Consider the following 13,286-nt stretch of genomic DNA (forward strand, 5'->3'; position numbering starts at 1 on the left):
GCTGCCCAGTTTTTCTAATGCCATTTATTGAAGAGACTATCATTTCCCCATCGGATATTCTTGGGTGCTTTGTCATAAATTAATTGACCATATGTGTGGGTTTATATTTACATTCTCAAAGTAACACATTTACTCATGAAGAATTTAAAAATAAAAGATACAAAATTTAAACATAAAAAAGACTCTGAAAGAAAGAATTCATTTTTCAATAAATGGTTCAGGGACAATGGTTAATTTTATGGAAAAATAAAGAGTTGTGGTTACTGTCTCACCTTATATACAAAAACAAACTGCAGATGGATTTAATATAGAAATATGAAAGTGAAACTTTTACATTTTACAATAAAATGGGAGAATATTTTTATGATCTTGGTGCAAGGATGGACTTTTTCTTTTTTATAGCTATATTGACATAATATTGTGTAAGTTTGATGTGTTTTATATATCTATACCTATATAGATATATAAATTATTATTACCACTATAGCATTAGCTAACACCTCCAGTAAGGAAAAACTTCTTAAAAGATATGTGAAAAGCATAAACTCTAGTAGAAATGATTGATAGATTTGACCACAATAAAATTAAAATTTATATTTTTTAAATAGTATAATAAGCCCTGGCCAAGTAGCTCAGTTGTTTGGAGCATTGTCCCATACACCAAAGGTTGTGAGTTTGATACCTTGTCAGGGCATATAACTAGGTTTTGTACCATCCCCGGTCTGTATGTATACAGAAGGCAACTGATCGATGTTTCTCTCATCTCTCTCTCACTCTCTTCTTCCCTCTCTCCACTCCTTTCCTCTTTATCTAAAATCAGTAAATATATTCTTGGGTGAGGATTAAAACATTTAATAAAAGTAAGCATACAGGCTAAAACTGTTAGAAGTAATTTGCAACATGAGCAACTAACAAAAGGTTAGAATTCAAAATACCTAAAAAATAAGCAATTTAGGTAAAAACAAATGAATCAGCAGAAAATCATGTTAAAGACTTGCATGATTAAAAACTCAGGAAAGCTTGGAATCAAGATGGTAGAGGAGTGAGTAGAAGTCACACTGACCTTCTCCCAGGACTAATCTGGAATTACAACTTAATTGTGGAGAAATCACCTGGAATAAACAACTGAACAATAGCGAGAGAGGAGCCTTATAACCTCAGAGACAGAAGAATCAGCTTTAGCGCAATCTAACTGCCACTTACCCTGGTCTCCGGCAAAGGCAGGGGCAGAGTGGCCTAGAGACACCTGAGGAGAGACTGGAGAAGGAGATTTTGGGGAGAGAACTGAGAGAGTAGCTGGCAGGATCTCAGTGCTGACTCATCCCCCATGCAGCAGCAGCCATCTTGATTAGCAGAGACTACTCCCCCAGAGCAGCAGCAGTGTCAGAGGACCCAATAGCCCCACCCTCAGGAGTTATTCTATCCCGCCCTGAGCTGTCTAAGCTGCCTGCTGAGTGCAGAGTGACTAGATTAACAGCTGAAGGAGATGGCCACAGACAGTAGATTCCTGGAAGTCTCGAACAGACTGCCTTGGGTCAGACAGGAAAAACATCTGACATCACCAGAGGCAGATCCATAAAGAAAAAAAAAAACAGCGTTCTCCTACCATAGAAGTTCACACCACAAAGTCAGGAAATCAAGACAGATCAATTTAAGAAGCAGAGGCAAAAAAGAAGAGTCTCACAAATAATGGGAAGACTAAGAAATACCCTCGACTCAAAGGGAAAGGAGGAATCCCCACAAAGAAGATTAAATGAAAGAGAGACAAGTAAACTCTCTGATACTGCGTTTCAAACAACGGTTCTAAGGAAGCTCAATGAGCTCAGTGAGCTCAGAGAGAACTACAGAGAACTACAAAAAACTACAGGGAAACTACGAGGAACTTACTGCAAACTATATCAGCATGAAAAAGGACATAGAAACAATCAATAAGAGACAAGAGGAAATGAAAAATACAATTTCTGAATTGAAGAACACAGTAGAAGGAATCAAAACCAGGCTAGATGGCATAGAGGATCAAATTTGTGAGCTAGAGGACAAAATAGAAAAAAGCTCCCAGAAAGAGCAAGAAAATGAAAAAGACTCAAAAAGAATGAAGAGGCATTTAGGGAAATTTTTACGTTTCAACCTGAAACGTAAAAATATCAGTATAATAGCGCTATCAGAAGGAGAAGAGGAGGAGGAAGGGATAGAGAACCTCTTGGAAAAAGTAATAATGGAAAACTTCCCTCATCTGAGGAGATAAGAAGTCACACAAGTCCAGGAAGCACAGAGGATCCCATTTAAGAAGAACCCAATGAGGCCCACTCCAAGACACATCATCATTAAAATGGCAAATATCAAAAAACAAAGAATCCTAAAGGAAGAAAGGGAGAAACAGGTAATAACATATAAGGGAGCCCTGATATGGCTAGCAACTGACCTCTCAACAGAAACATTGCAAGTCAGAAGAGAGTGGCCAGAAATATTCCAAGTCATGAAAAGCAAAGGCCTGCAAACAAGACTGCTCTACCCAGCAAGGCTCTCAATTTAAATGGAAGGGGGAGTTTCTCAGACAAAAGAAGACTAAAAGAATACACCTCCACCAAATAAGCATTGCAAAATATGCTAAAGGGACTGCTTTAAGATGAAGAAAAAGAGTCTATGAATACCCAGTTCCTTTCACGGTTGCCAATACTTGATATTACCAAGATTTTTAATACATATTAATCTAAGTGTGACAATGATGTGTTATTTTAATTGTTCCTTTACTATTAGTTGAAACTAAACCTACTTTTATATATTTCTTGCCTATTTCTATTGTTTTAAAAAAAGCTTTAAATGACTTTTTGGTAATCTCTATCCATTTATTGATTAAAGGTTTGTAGAATTTATTTACACCCTCCCTGCCCCAGAAAAAAGCAACTATTAACCCTTTTTTAAGATGTATGGCAAATACTTTCCCATTCTATTACTTCTCCTTTTTTTATATGTATATTACTATATAGTTTTAAATTTTTAATATAGTCATATTATCAATAATTTACTTTATAGCTTCTGGGTTTGAATATTTTACTTCAGGGTAAGAAAAACATTAGTTTGTATTTTCTCCTAAAACTCCTTAGATTCTACATATTGATTTTTAACTCACCTGAATATTTCTTGTGTAATGTGTGAAATAGAGCTATATATTTGTTTTATTTCAAGTAATAGTGGTCCATGAACCTTATTTGTTGAATAAGCCTTATTTTCCCCATTGATTTGAAGTATCAATTTAATCATATATTACATTGTTGGAAATACACATTTGTTTCTAGAATGCTCATTATATTTCATTGACCTACTTGATTATTTCTGTGCTGGTGTCATGTTGGTTTAATTGCTGAGACTTTATAAGTGGTTTTAAATTTTTTAATATTTTATAATTGACTTTGACATTTAAAAATAAATAAAATCAATCTGCATTAAGACAGAAAGAATAAAAGAAAGAAAGAAAGAAAGGAGAAAGATGGAACTCCTACCTTTTGTGGCAACATGGATGGAACTGGAGAATATTATGCTAAGTGAAATAAGCCAGTTGATGAAATAAAAATACCATGTGATCTCACCTATAAGTGGACTCTATTCAACAAAATAAACTAACGAACAAAATAAACCACAGGCAGGGAAACATGGAGCAGACTGAAAGTTACCAGAGGGGATGGGGAAAGAGGGCAATGGTCACATGAAGGGGAAGGGACTAGACGAAGAATATGTATGAGTGACCCATGGACATGGACAGCAGAGTGGGAATTGACTGTGGGAGCGGGGGTGGGGGTGAGATGGGTGGAGGGGGGCAAAGGGGAAAAAATTGATACAACTGTAATAAACATGACTTAAAAATTTAGAAAAAATCTCAGGAAAAAGGACATATGAATGTTTAATAATAATTATCAATAAATAATAAAAAGCGACTTGGCCACCTGTCATCACAGGAGAACTGAAAATTTTTATATCCATCAGATTAACAAAAAGTAAGTGTATAAATATTATTTAAATTATGAAATATATACCCAAAGAAAAGCACACGAAATAAATATGCTACTTAAATAGCAGTACAATATAACCTGGATAACCATCGCCCAGCCCCAGGAGCCCCGCACATGTATCTTCCAGATCACAACACCCTTCCTTTCAACTGGGTGTGACTACTACCTTGACTGTTGGAATGGTGTGCTGATTTTCTAGGGAAATAAAGCCCTCACTTATGTAGCAAATGCTGATTTCCATGGAATAAATACTTCCATCTTGGCAGATTTCAAGCTACCAGTATGACAACTGACGCACCATATTCCTGAAAATTTAACCATCAGCTCTCATGAGCAGGTACAGATCTATTTCACCACTCAAATGCTACTTCTTCCTTTGCTTTTTCTTTTTTCCCTTTTCTTCAATTAAAAAATCATTTTATTACATAAATAAGAATTCTTAAATAAATAGGTTATATTAGCTGCTTCTGATAAGTATTATATTATTTAATGAATATTTTTGAATTCTTTCTTGCTTCTGTATATTCTAGAAAAGTTTAAATAGCATTGAGCTTGTCATCTTTTTTAAAGTTTAGTGAATTCCTCTGAGAAACCATCTGGATTTTTTTGGATCAGTTTTCTTTCTGACAGTCTTATTTATTTCTTCCATGGAAATCAGACTCTAGATTTTTCATCTTTTTTTCTGGTCAGTGTTGGTAAATTATATATTCCTAGAAAGTTCTTTTATCCAGGTCTCAAATTTATTTATATGTATTTAAGAAAAATACTTTTATTATACTTTTTTCTATTTTCTAAAGTTATTTCACTCTTACCTTTTTTACATTTGAATATCTTTCTTCTATTTTTCCTAATAACAATATATTTTCTACATCAATTTTGCTTTCTTTTTTGAACTAGTTTTAGATTCTTTATTTCCATTGTTTTATTATTTTGAATCATTTATCCCTTTTTGAAATTGTTTTAGTTTCTTCCTGTTCTTTTGAAATTTTGAGTGAGATATTACGGTTTTCATTATTTCTTGCATGTTAATATCTGTAGTTAAAGCTATCTGCTTTTGTCTGAAATCACTACTTTAGCTTTTCTCATAAGAATGATATATATGTCTTTCAAAAAAGAGTGTTAAACTGTGATTCAGAATGCAGAAGTTCCAGTCCTAATTCTGTCTTTGAGTATCAATCTCTCTGCATTGTCATCTTGGGATCATCACTTAGTTTCTTCCTTGTATTTCAGTTTCCTCAAGTAGAAAAAGAGGAATTATTTAATCTTCTCAAAACTTTTATTTAGCTCTCTAGTTTTGTGAAATACACCCTTATTACCAACTTGCAACTCTTGTAATTTGGACTGAGTCTACATCATGAACCCTAAAGTTCAATAACAATCTACTAGTGAGTCTATGAACTGTATTCTCTGGTGTAATCACAGTAGACATGCTTCAAATCATCATTTTGGCTATGAGATGGGAGCCTGAGCCTCTAGAAAATTCAGTTCTCTATAAATATTCTTTACAAACTTAGTACATTTTATTGGAATCAATCAACTATTGAAAGTTATCATATAAGCTTTCTCAGATTTCCCCCAAATCCTTGGAAATTCTTGAAGTAAACAAACACACATGATTGTTAGTAATGAAAAAAATCAAGCAGAGTGTAGCTCTTTGTGAATGGGTTAAGATGAAGGAAAAAAGTAACAACAAATGTGTCAGAGTAAAACTGCAAAATAAAGAGATCTTCTTAGGTCTGAAAGTTACATAGAAATATATAATAACAAGAATATTATTAAACATTAACAGATTCTGCATCTAAAATTCTCTTTAAAAATGTAAAACAAAAATATGGAAAAGTTTATTTAGAGATAAATAAAAAAAGCAGTGTTAGAGAAAGGAAGCCAGATTATCACAGAATCTTTCTTTTTAAATATTTTATTTATATATTTTTAGAGAGAGGGGAAAGGAGGGAGAAAGAGAGGGAGAGAAACATCAATATGTGGTTGCCTCTTGCATGCCCTCTACTGGGGACCTGGCCCATAACTGAGGCATCTGCCCTGACTGGGAATCGAACCAGCAACCCTTTGCTTTGCTGACCAGCACTCAATCCACTGAGCCACACCAGCCAGGGCATCACAGAATCTTTAACTTATTCATATTACATAAAATTTACATGTGAAGTCCCTGTCCATATTTAAATATCTAAACAGCAACTGAAAATAAAATCAATGTCCTTTGTGGAAGAGTTAATGTTGTCATAGGAAAATAAATTATCTTAAGTTTTGGATTTCCCTACATGTGTATTTAAGCTTTGACATGAACACAGTATATTTTAATTTTAGCTACTAATGAAAAAAGAATTTGCAGAACAGAAATTAGGAGGGAAAGTGAACAAAATGTCCTTCATTTACATTAATTTTCTGAAGCCATTTTAAACCTTCCATTTTATTATCTTCCACATTATTATCTAACAGTGGCAATCATTGCTCACTCAATATGACCTTATGTGTTCTAAATAAATCATTTCTAAGCAGTTTTTGTCTACATTTCATCACATTTCTAACTGTAAGAATGTAATTTTGTAGGCTTAAAAAACTGTATTGATTTTTTAGATTCACCTAGAGAGACCAGGCTAAGTAGCAATGCTTAAAAAAAAAGGATAAATGTATTTAAACTATTATTTATCTTCCAAGAAAAGATAAGGACAAGTTATATGCCATATTTTGTTTAAAGATTTCTGATGCAGCATAGTTTTCCTTTATAATAAATATTTAAAAGACATGTAATATTAAACAGTTCACCTAATTGAAAACCAAATGTGAAAATACTGGCACCACAGTTTGGAAGCATAAAGACATCTACTGTCACACAATGTTTTGTCTGTTCCCTCATAAATCAGTACCAGAACCTGTGAGAGAATATGAGCTGCAGAGGATTCTGAAATTCTGGCCAAGCAGAATTTCCCATTACAGACAAGAGACAATTGCTTCTCAAAGTGCCGCAGTGAACTTAAAACTGTAGTAGGGTTGAATGTGGTATGAATGCAATGCAAGGGCAGTTATTTTAGCTAGACTCTCATTTAAATTTAGGATTTGTCACTTATGACTTGTATGAACTTGGAGGAGTTCATGATTTTTAGTCTGTTTTTCTCTTTTCTAAAATGAGAATGATGATTCCTACTAGGGTTGTTATATGAGATAGTGCTTATAACAATATAGGCACATGTTAAGTATTTCAATATTGAAGTCCCATTACCTTGTGGTTATCACTCTTTTTAATGGAACACTGTTTAAAATGTGTAAATTAGTGTAAAGAATTAAATGTGAACATACACATCAAAACAGGAGAAAGTAAAGTGGATCATTAACGTGGAAATTGAAATGGATCAAGGAAACTTTTAAAATTCTTCTAATATGACCAGAGCCAAATACAAAATCAGAGTCCTGGACAGACAATATGATTGGTTTGTCTGTTTCTGTTCATAAAATAGATTTTTAATTATGTTGTATATGTTGTTTCAGAGGTAAAGGGCCATTGAAAAATACATCTGATGTCATTAATGCCGCCAAGAAAATTGCTGAAGCAGGATCTCGAATGGACAAATTAGCCCGTGCTGTGGCTGATCAGGTAAAATGAGAGGGACAGTGGAATCATTAATTAGCACTTGGTTCTGTCATGGACTTTATATACCCTATAAAACACCTCTGAAAAATGAATTGTAGAGAATCAATGAGATTTTGTAAACTGGCCTCTAACTCTGCTGAGACTGAGCTGATGCAGGAGGTGGATTCAATTCAGGGGGGTCTCTTAAGGCCCATGACTGAAATTCCTTGAGAAAGAAGACCACTCACTACTAGGAGACACATATCCCGAGAGAGCCGTCCTCATTCAGAAGTTCAAACACACTGAATGGGGAGGCAAAAAAAGTATAACTTGTTAGTTAATGTTGATCTCACTGTAATGATGCTGTCCATAATTCATGATGCTTTATGCTCTAGTATAAATGGGATTAATCCCCATAATCAAGAACCTCCAGATTTCAGCTGCATTTTCATCCAGACTCAGAGGCATCAGAAATAAATGAAATATTCTTAGAGTATCTTTTCTGTTTTCAGACCGAACTAAGATACAGATTAAAATGCTTTTTAAGCTCACCTTGAATGTTTGAGTCGATTTCCTTTCCATACTTCATATTTTATTTGGCCTGAACTGGAACTCTAATATCTTGCTGTAAATATGTCTTGTTGCAATAATGTTTCATTTTTTGTAAGGGTATGTGAGGCAATAGACTTTTCCAGATAACTGATCCTTATTTCTTTAAGCAACTTGTGGTTTATAGTTTGAACCATTTAAAAAGGAAAATGTCTTAAAATATAAGATTCTGAAATATAAATATATAAACTATTATTTACATGGTGACGGTATAAGCATGGATTTGCTTACTAGACTACAACACAATGAAACTCTCTGGAGACATTCAAAGAGATGAGATTTCTTCCTTCTTCAAGGGTGGCCCTAGGCTTCTATTATTTTGGGGTTGATTATTATAGTTTTTTTCCCTCATTCCTTAATATTAGGCAGGTCCTCTAAATAAAACCTTCAACATCCCAGAATCTAGAATAGTTTAAGGAAAATACATTATTAAACTATTAAAAGTATAGTTAAAATATGACAATATATTACCTCATTTTAATTGTATAATTATATATATAAAATGTGTATTTAAGAATACATTTCTTAATTTCTTAGAGAATGTTTTGTCTTCGTTTTTGAATTTTTGAGGAACATTTACTAGTAAAGATAATTCATTAAGTATTACCATGATTTGAACCTTCCCCGCCCCCCCCAAAATCTGTAGGGTTTGAGGACCAAACTGTTACTAAATTGCTAATTTGAGGACAATATCACTGCCAGGCTTCCTGAAGTTTGCAGCATAGGTGGAGATTCTTTCCAGAGTTCTATAGGTGTCCCAGAAAGTTCATTTAAACGAGAGGAGAAACAATGAATTTACTTGAAAATATGCATGCATACAAAGAAACAAAAATGTACTAACCAGGAAAGGATGCCACATTTTTTCCCCTGCAAATGTTGGGAGGGATTGGGATGAGTAGAGTGAGCAGAGATTTAGTGGGTGGTTCTGAAAAGAGTTTTGTTAGGACGGACTTCTTCCAGGGAGTGAAAGTGGATGAAGTTTGGTTAGCTTTTCCATTGTATTCTGAATCTCCATGGCTAAAACTATTACTTAATATGTTTAGGCTAATTCAGTTCAATATTTTTTACTGAAATTCTTGTTTTTGATTTTGCACTTTGGACTTGTTTTCAACAATTTTGCAAGTTGAAGCATAGCCCAAAACAGTTTTGATATCTGGAAAACACACACACAAATTCCAGGATTCTAGATATCTTTTGAGGTTGTGACAAAATATTAAAATGTTATTTAATGATGACTTTAGAATAAACAGATGAAGGTAAATATAACTCTATTTATGGCATTCTTAATATTCTTAATATTCTCAATGGTGAAGCAACTTGCAATTTGTTTCTAATATTTTGTCCAAATGGGTCATTTCTCTCCAAATTCTGCTCCTATTTTCATGATGTAAGAATTATTTTTCTTGTTTCATTGTGCCCTTATTTGTGTTTTAAGTGCTTCAGCTTCAATAATAGAGTAGAATGAGAATCACTGAGGAGTGGATTGGTTGCCTATTATTTGCCTGAAAATATTTTTATGAAGATTTGAGATATGCACTCAATATACACTTTTTACGGACTGTTGCATTTTTAATTACTGTTCCATTGAGATAGAACTTCCAGTTTAATTAGCTGCAAGGTTTTTGTATTGAAAGACTTTTCAGTCCTCCAGGGAGATATCATTTTAAAGTTAATTCCTCTCAGTATATCGGTCCCTGGAGTAGGATAAATATTACAGTATTAAGCACTTGTAGAAAGCTAAAAACAGTCTCTGTGGGATTCTTTCTTGATAAGTGCAGTTACTGAGAAAAAAATGCCACAGTTGTAAGTGTTATGTATAAAATAGACCTCTTTGTCACTTATTAAATGAATGGTTATGTCAAAACCATTGGCTTTACAGTATTAATGAAAAAAATTCCTTTTCTTGAGCTTGAAGAAAGCAGCTGGAGTCTTTCCCTCATATTCATAATGTAAATAAGATACTTCATTTTGGTCTGTAGGTATTTATTTCTTCTAGTGTTTCATCAAGGATCTGGTGATTATATATTTTTTGTAAGTTCCACCAAATTGAGCCAGAACAATGTAATGGCCTGGGGAATCTTGAGCTGAACTTTTGATAGTAGTAGAAATGTATTTCAGTAACTGGTTAGCCATTGGCATTGAAGCCTCAGAAATGATTTAGGGAGCCAGATCAATGTCTGTGGAAGTATTCATCTAAGCTCAGTGTGTTTGATGGACATCCACCATTTTGGTCATAAAGAGAATTCAAAACCCCTGGTCACAGTTGACTCTAGCACATTCAGAGTCCTGGGTCTGCTGTTATTCTTACAAGTTTATTTCGATACACATCAAATTTCATTCTCTTTCTAACATCTGTTTCTCTTACAGTGGTCATGATTTTTCTCAGTCTTTTGTTTGAAGGAAGTTTATCATGTTGCTTAAATTTTGATGAATATGAAAATCCAAAAGTGTAATAGACTTTCTTTAGTGAATGGTATATTTGTTAGAAAGCCAAAGGAGACAGTGATTTTCCCTCCAACTAATTGAACTAAAACTCAACCCTGTCCTATGGCAGAGAGATTGCCACATAGAGGGATTTCCTCCTAGCATGTGTTGATTTGGTTGTCTGTATTAACTTTGCACATAGTGAACATTGAATAAGCTACTAGGAGGAAAAAAAAACCCTGTAAAGTATTTAGTTTTCTCAACAGTTTTAAAGAAAACTGGTGAAATACTTATAAAAATGTACAGAAATCCCAATAAGACTTTCTGGAAGACCTTCAATATTCTTTTAATAGAATTTTATTAAAGTAGAGCTAACTATTCTGAACTATTGGCTGTGGCCTTCCTAAAATGCTATAGAAAAAAGTTAAATGGATATAATTAAGGTATATGATATTGAAGACTTTTCTTCTCACAGCTTTTATATAGCAAGTCTTAGAAACTGAAGAGTACTTACTAACTGAGATCACTTTTTAAAATGTTTTATAGTGTCCTGATTCGGCATGTAAGCAGGATTTATTAGCCTACCTTCAACGAATTGCCTTGTATTGCCATCAGCTTAATATCTGCAGCAAGGTGAAGGCAGAAGTACAGAATCTGGGAGGAGAGCTCATTGTATCAGGGGTAAGCTGGAACTTGGGCTTCACAATTCAGTTTCCACTGTTGTACTTCAAGGCAAGAATTCTTGGCAACAGTACTGTTAAAACCACCAAAATGCAGTGATTCATAGGGAGGTAGTTTAAAAATAAATGTTATCACCATTATTCCAGACCTCACAATAACTCACAAAGAGCAATTTGATTTTCCAATTACCCAGTGTTTATACTAGCCTTGTAAAATCTCCATTCTTCACAAGGAAACTAATTTCATAGTCTGGAAGTTCATTGCCAAGCTGTGACTATTATAATTATTTGGGGCTTTTGTATATTTACTCATTGTGAGTCTACATCCTTTTGTTAGTCCTAGTAATTTTCATTCTCTGTTCAGGAGCCAGCCTCTCTACGTGTGGATTGTGTTCACATGTTAGAGATGATGAAAACAATGGAAATTCATTCATCAGGTTCCAATGCATACTAGGTTACCAGTAACCCTTAAACGCCAGAATGTTTGAACTTAATACAGGTTGATGTGCTGTTGCCAAAAACTAACATAGTTGTCAAACACTAACAATTATATATTTTTTACTTAATCACTCCAGTGTTTCCTTTTTCATGAAAATATAAGTATCTGGTTCATATCATTAAACGCAAAGAAATAAGAAGTTCAATAAATAGGAGGATCATGATTTCTTGGCAAGATTTTCAAACGTATGTGTTGAGGTTCTTCATCTTGGCTTCTTCTCTCCCTCACCCAGTCCCTCTCTTTTAACAGAAGCTGCCATCAGCTATCGTAAACTATATGCAATTCTGAAGCGTGGCTCTCCCACCTTTGGTTCTTTTCCCAGTGAACCATGATGCTGCCTTTTTAAGTGAGGCATTACCAGGAACATAACATTATCAACATAGGGAATGCTTGGTGAAAATCACACTGGTCAGGAAACTCAATTTATCCCCAAGCCATTTTCAAAAATTCATCAATTTGAACAGTTGATAATATGTGGAAAAATCATTCTTGAATTTCAAGGTTTCAGTTCCTATATTGTTTGGCTTACAGAAATCGTAGCTGGGAAAAGAGCTGATCTGGCTTGCATGGAGATACCATCTGGAAAGCCTGGTCCATGCAATCCCACCTAGAGCCCAATAAATTGGCTATTTTGTACCTCTTTCCAAAGCATAGTCACCTCTTTGCATTTCCCAAATGATCCTGCTTCAACATTCTTCAACAACCAAGTGCAATCTGTCTTGCAATGTGTTCTTTCTGCCAAGTTGGTAATTACCAAGATTCTCTCTGCCAAGAAGTGATCAGAACATTGCATCTCCCTTGCTTCCTTTCTTATCTTCAGCCTCAGTGGTATAATTTCCCATGCCATTCAGCTTTCATGTCCATCTGTATATAGCATCCATAGAACTGAGTGCTTTTTGTTTAGCTTGCCTTGTGTGCTTTCATTTGTCACTTTCCAAATCTTAGTATTTACATGGATGCGCAGAGCATCTTTGTGGATCTCAGACTCCACAACTTCATCTGGACAATATTTTACTGGCAGAGTTGCTTTCCAACATCCTCTCAGTACCCATTGTTCATCACTGCCTTCAAAGCTTCATTTCCATTGTCTTTTCCTCATTGAGATGTAGTCCAAACCATCACTGGCTTTTATCACTTGCACTGTTGGCATTTGCAGAGGTGTTTCAGATTCAGAACACCATCAAGAAGCCTGTTTCCTTCTTTGAGTCTTATTGGCAAAGAATATAAATCCTTGCATGGGAGAAGGCTTCTTTTACAGGAATGCTATACGACTTTATAATAATTCTGAATCAAGTGCATTATAAAGGTTTGCTATTTATTGCTCAATTACAGGCCACTCTTGGCCTCTCATGATTTTTTTTTCAAGCTTGATTGCTATTTGGTGCCACACCTGCATCTGTAGTCTGCTGTCTTTGCCACTTCTGCCTCCTCCTTATTCTTCATCCTCCTTCACTGATGGCTAATAGACAAAAAAGTCAATA

The 13,286-nt window shown here is 34.5% G+C and overlaps 1 protein-coding gene across 3 annotated transcripts in view; it reads left to right on the forward strand.

Annotated features, from left to right (window-relative positions):
- The window catches only part of CTNNA2 (catenin alpha 2), a 1,090,206-nt gene that overhangs the window by 1,040,816 nt on the left and 36,104 nt on the right, over positions 1-13,286 (forward strand). For all 3 annotated transcript variants that reach the window (XM_054577629.1, XM_054577628.1, XM_054577630.1), the window contains 2 exons: positions 7,512-7,617; positions 11,173-11,307. In XM_054577629.1, the coding sequence (XP_054433604.1) occupies positions 7,512-7,617; positions 11,173-11,307 (241 nt within the window). The remainder of the gene's footprint in view (positions 1-7,511; positions 7,618-11,172; positions 11,308-13,286) is intronic.

The sequence above is a fragment of the Pteronotus mesoamericanus genome, unplaced genomic scaffold, assembly GCF_021234165.1.
Source record: "Pteronotus mesoamericanus isolate MK-2021 breed Mesoamerican mustached bat unplaced genomic scaffold, CSHL_Meso_final contig_44, whole genome shotgun sequence".
In the NCBI taxonomy this organism is placed as follows: Eukaryota; Metazoa; Chordata; class Mammalia; order Chiroptera; family Mormoopidae; genus Pteronotus; species Pteronotus mesoamericanus.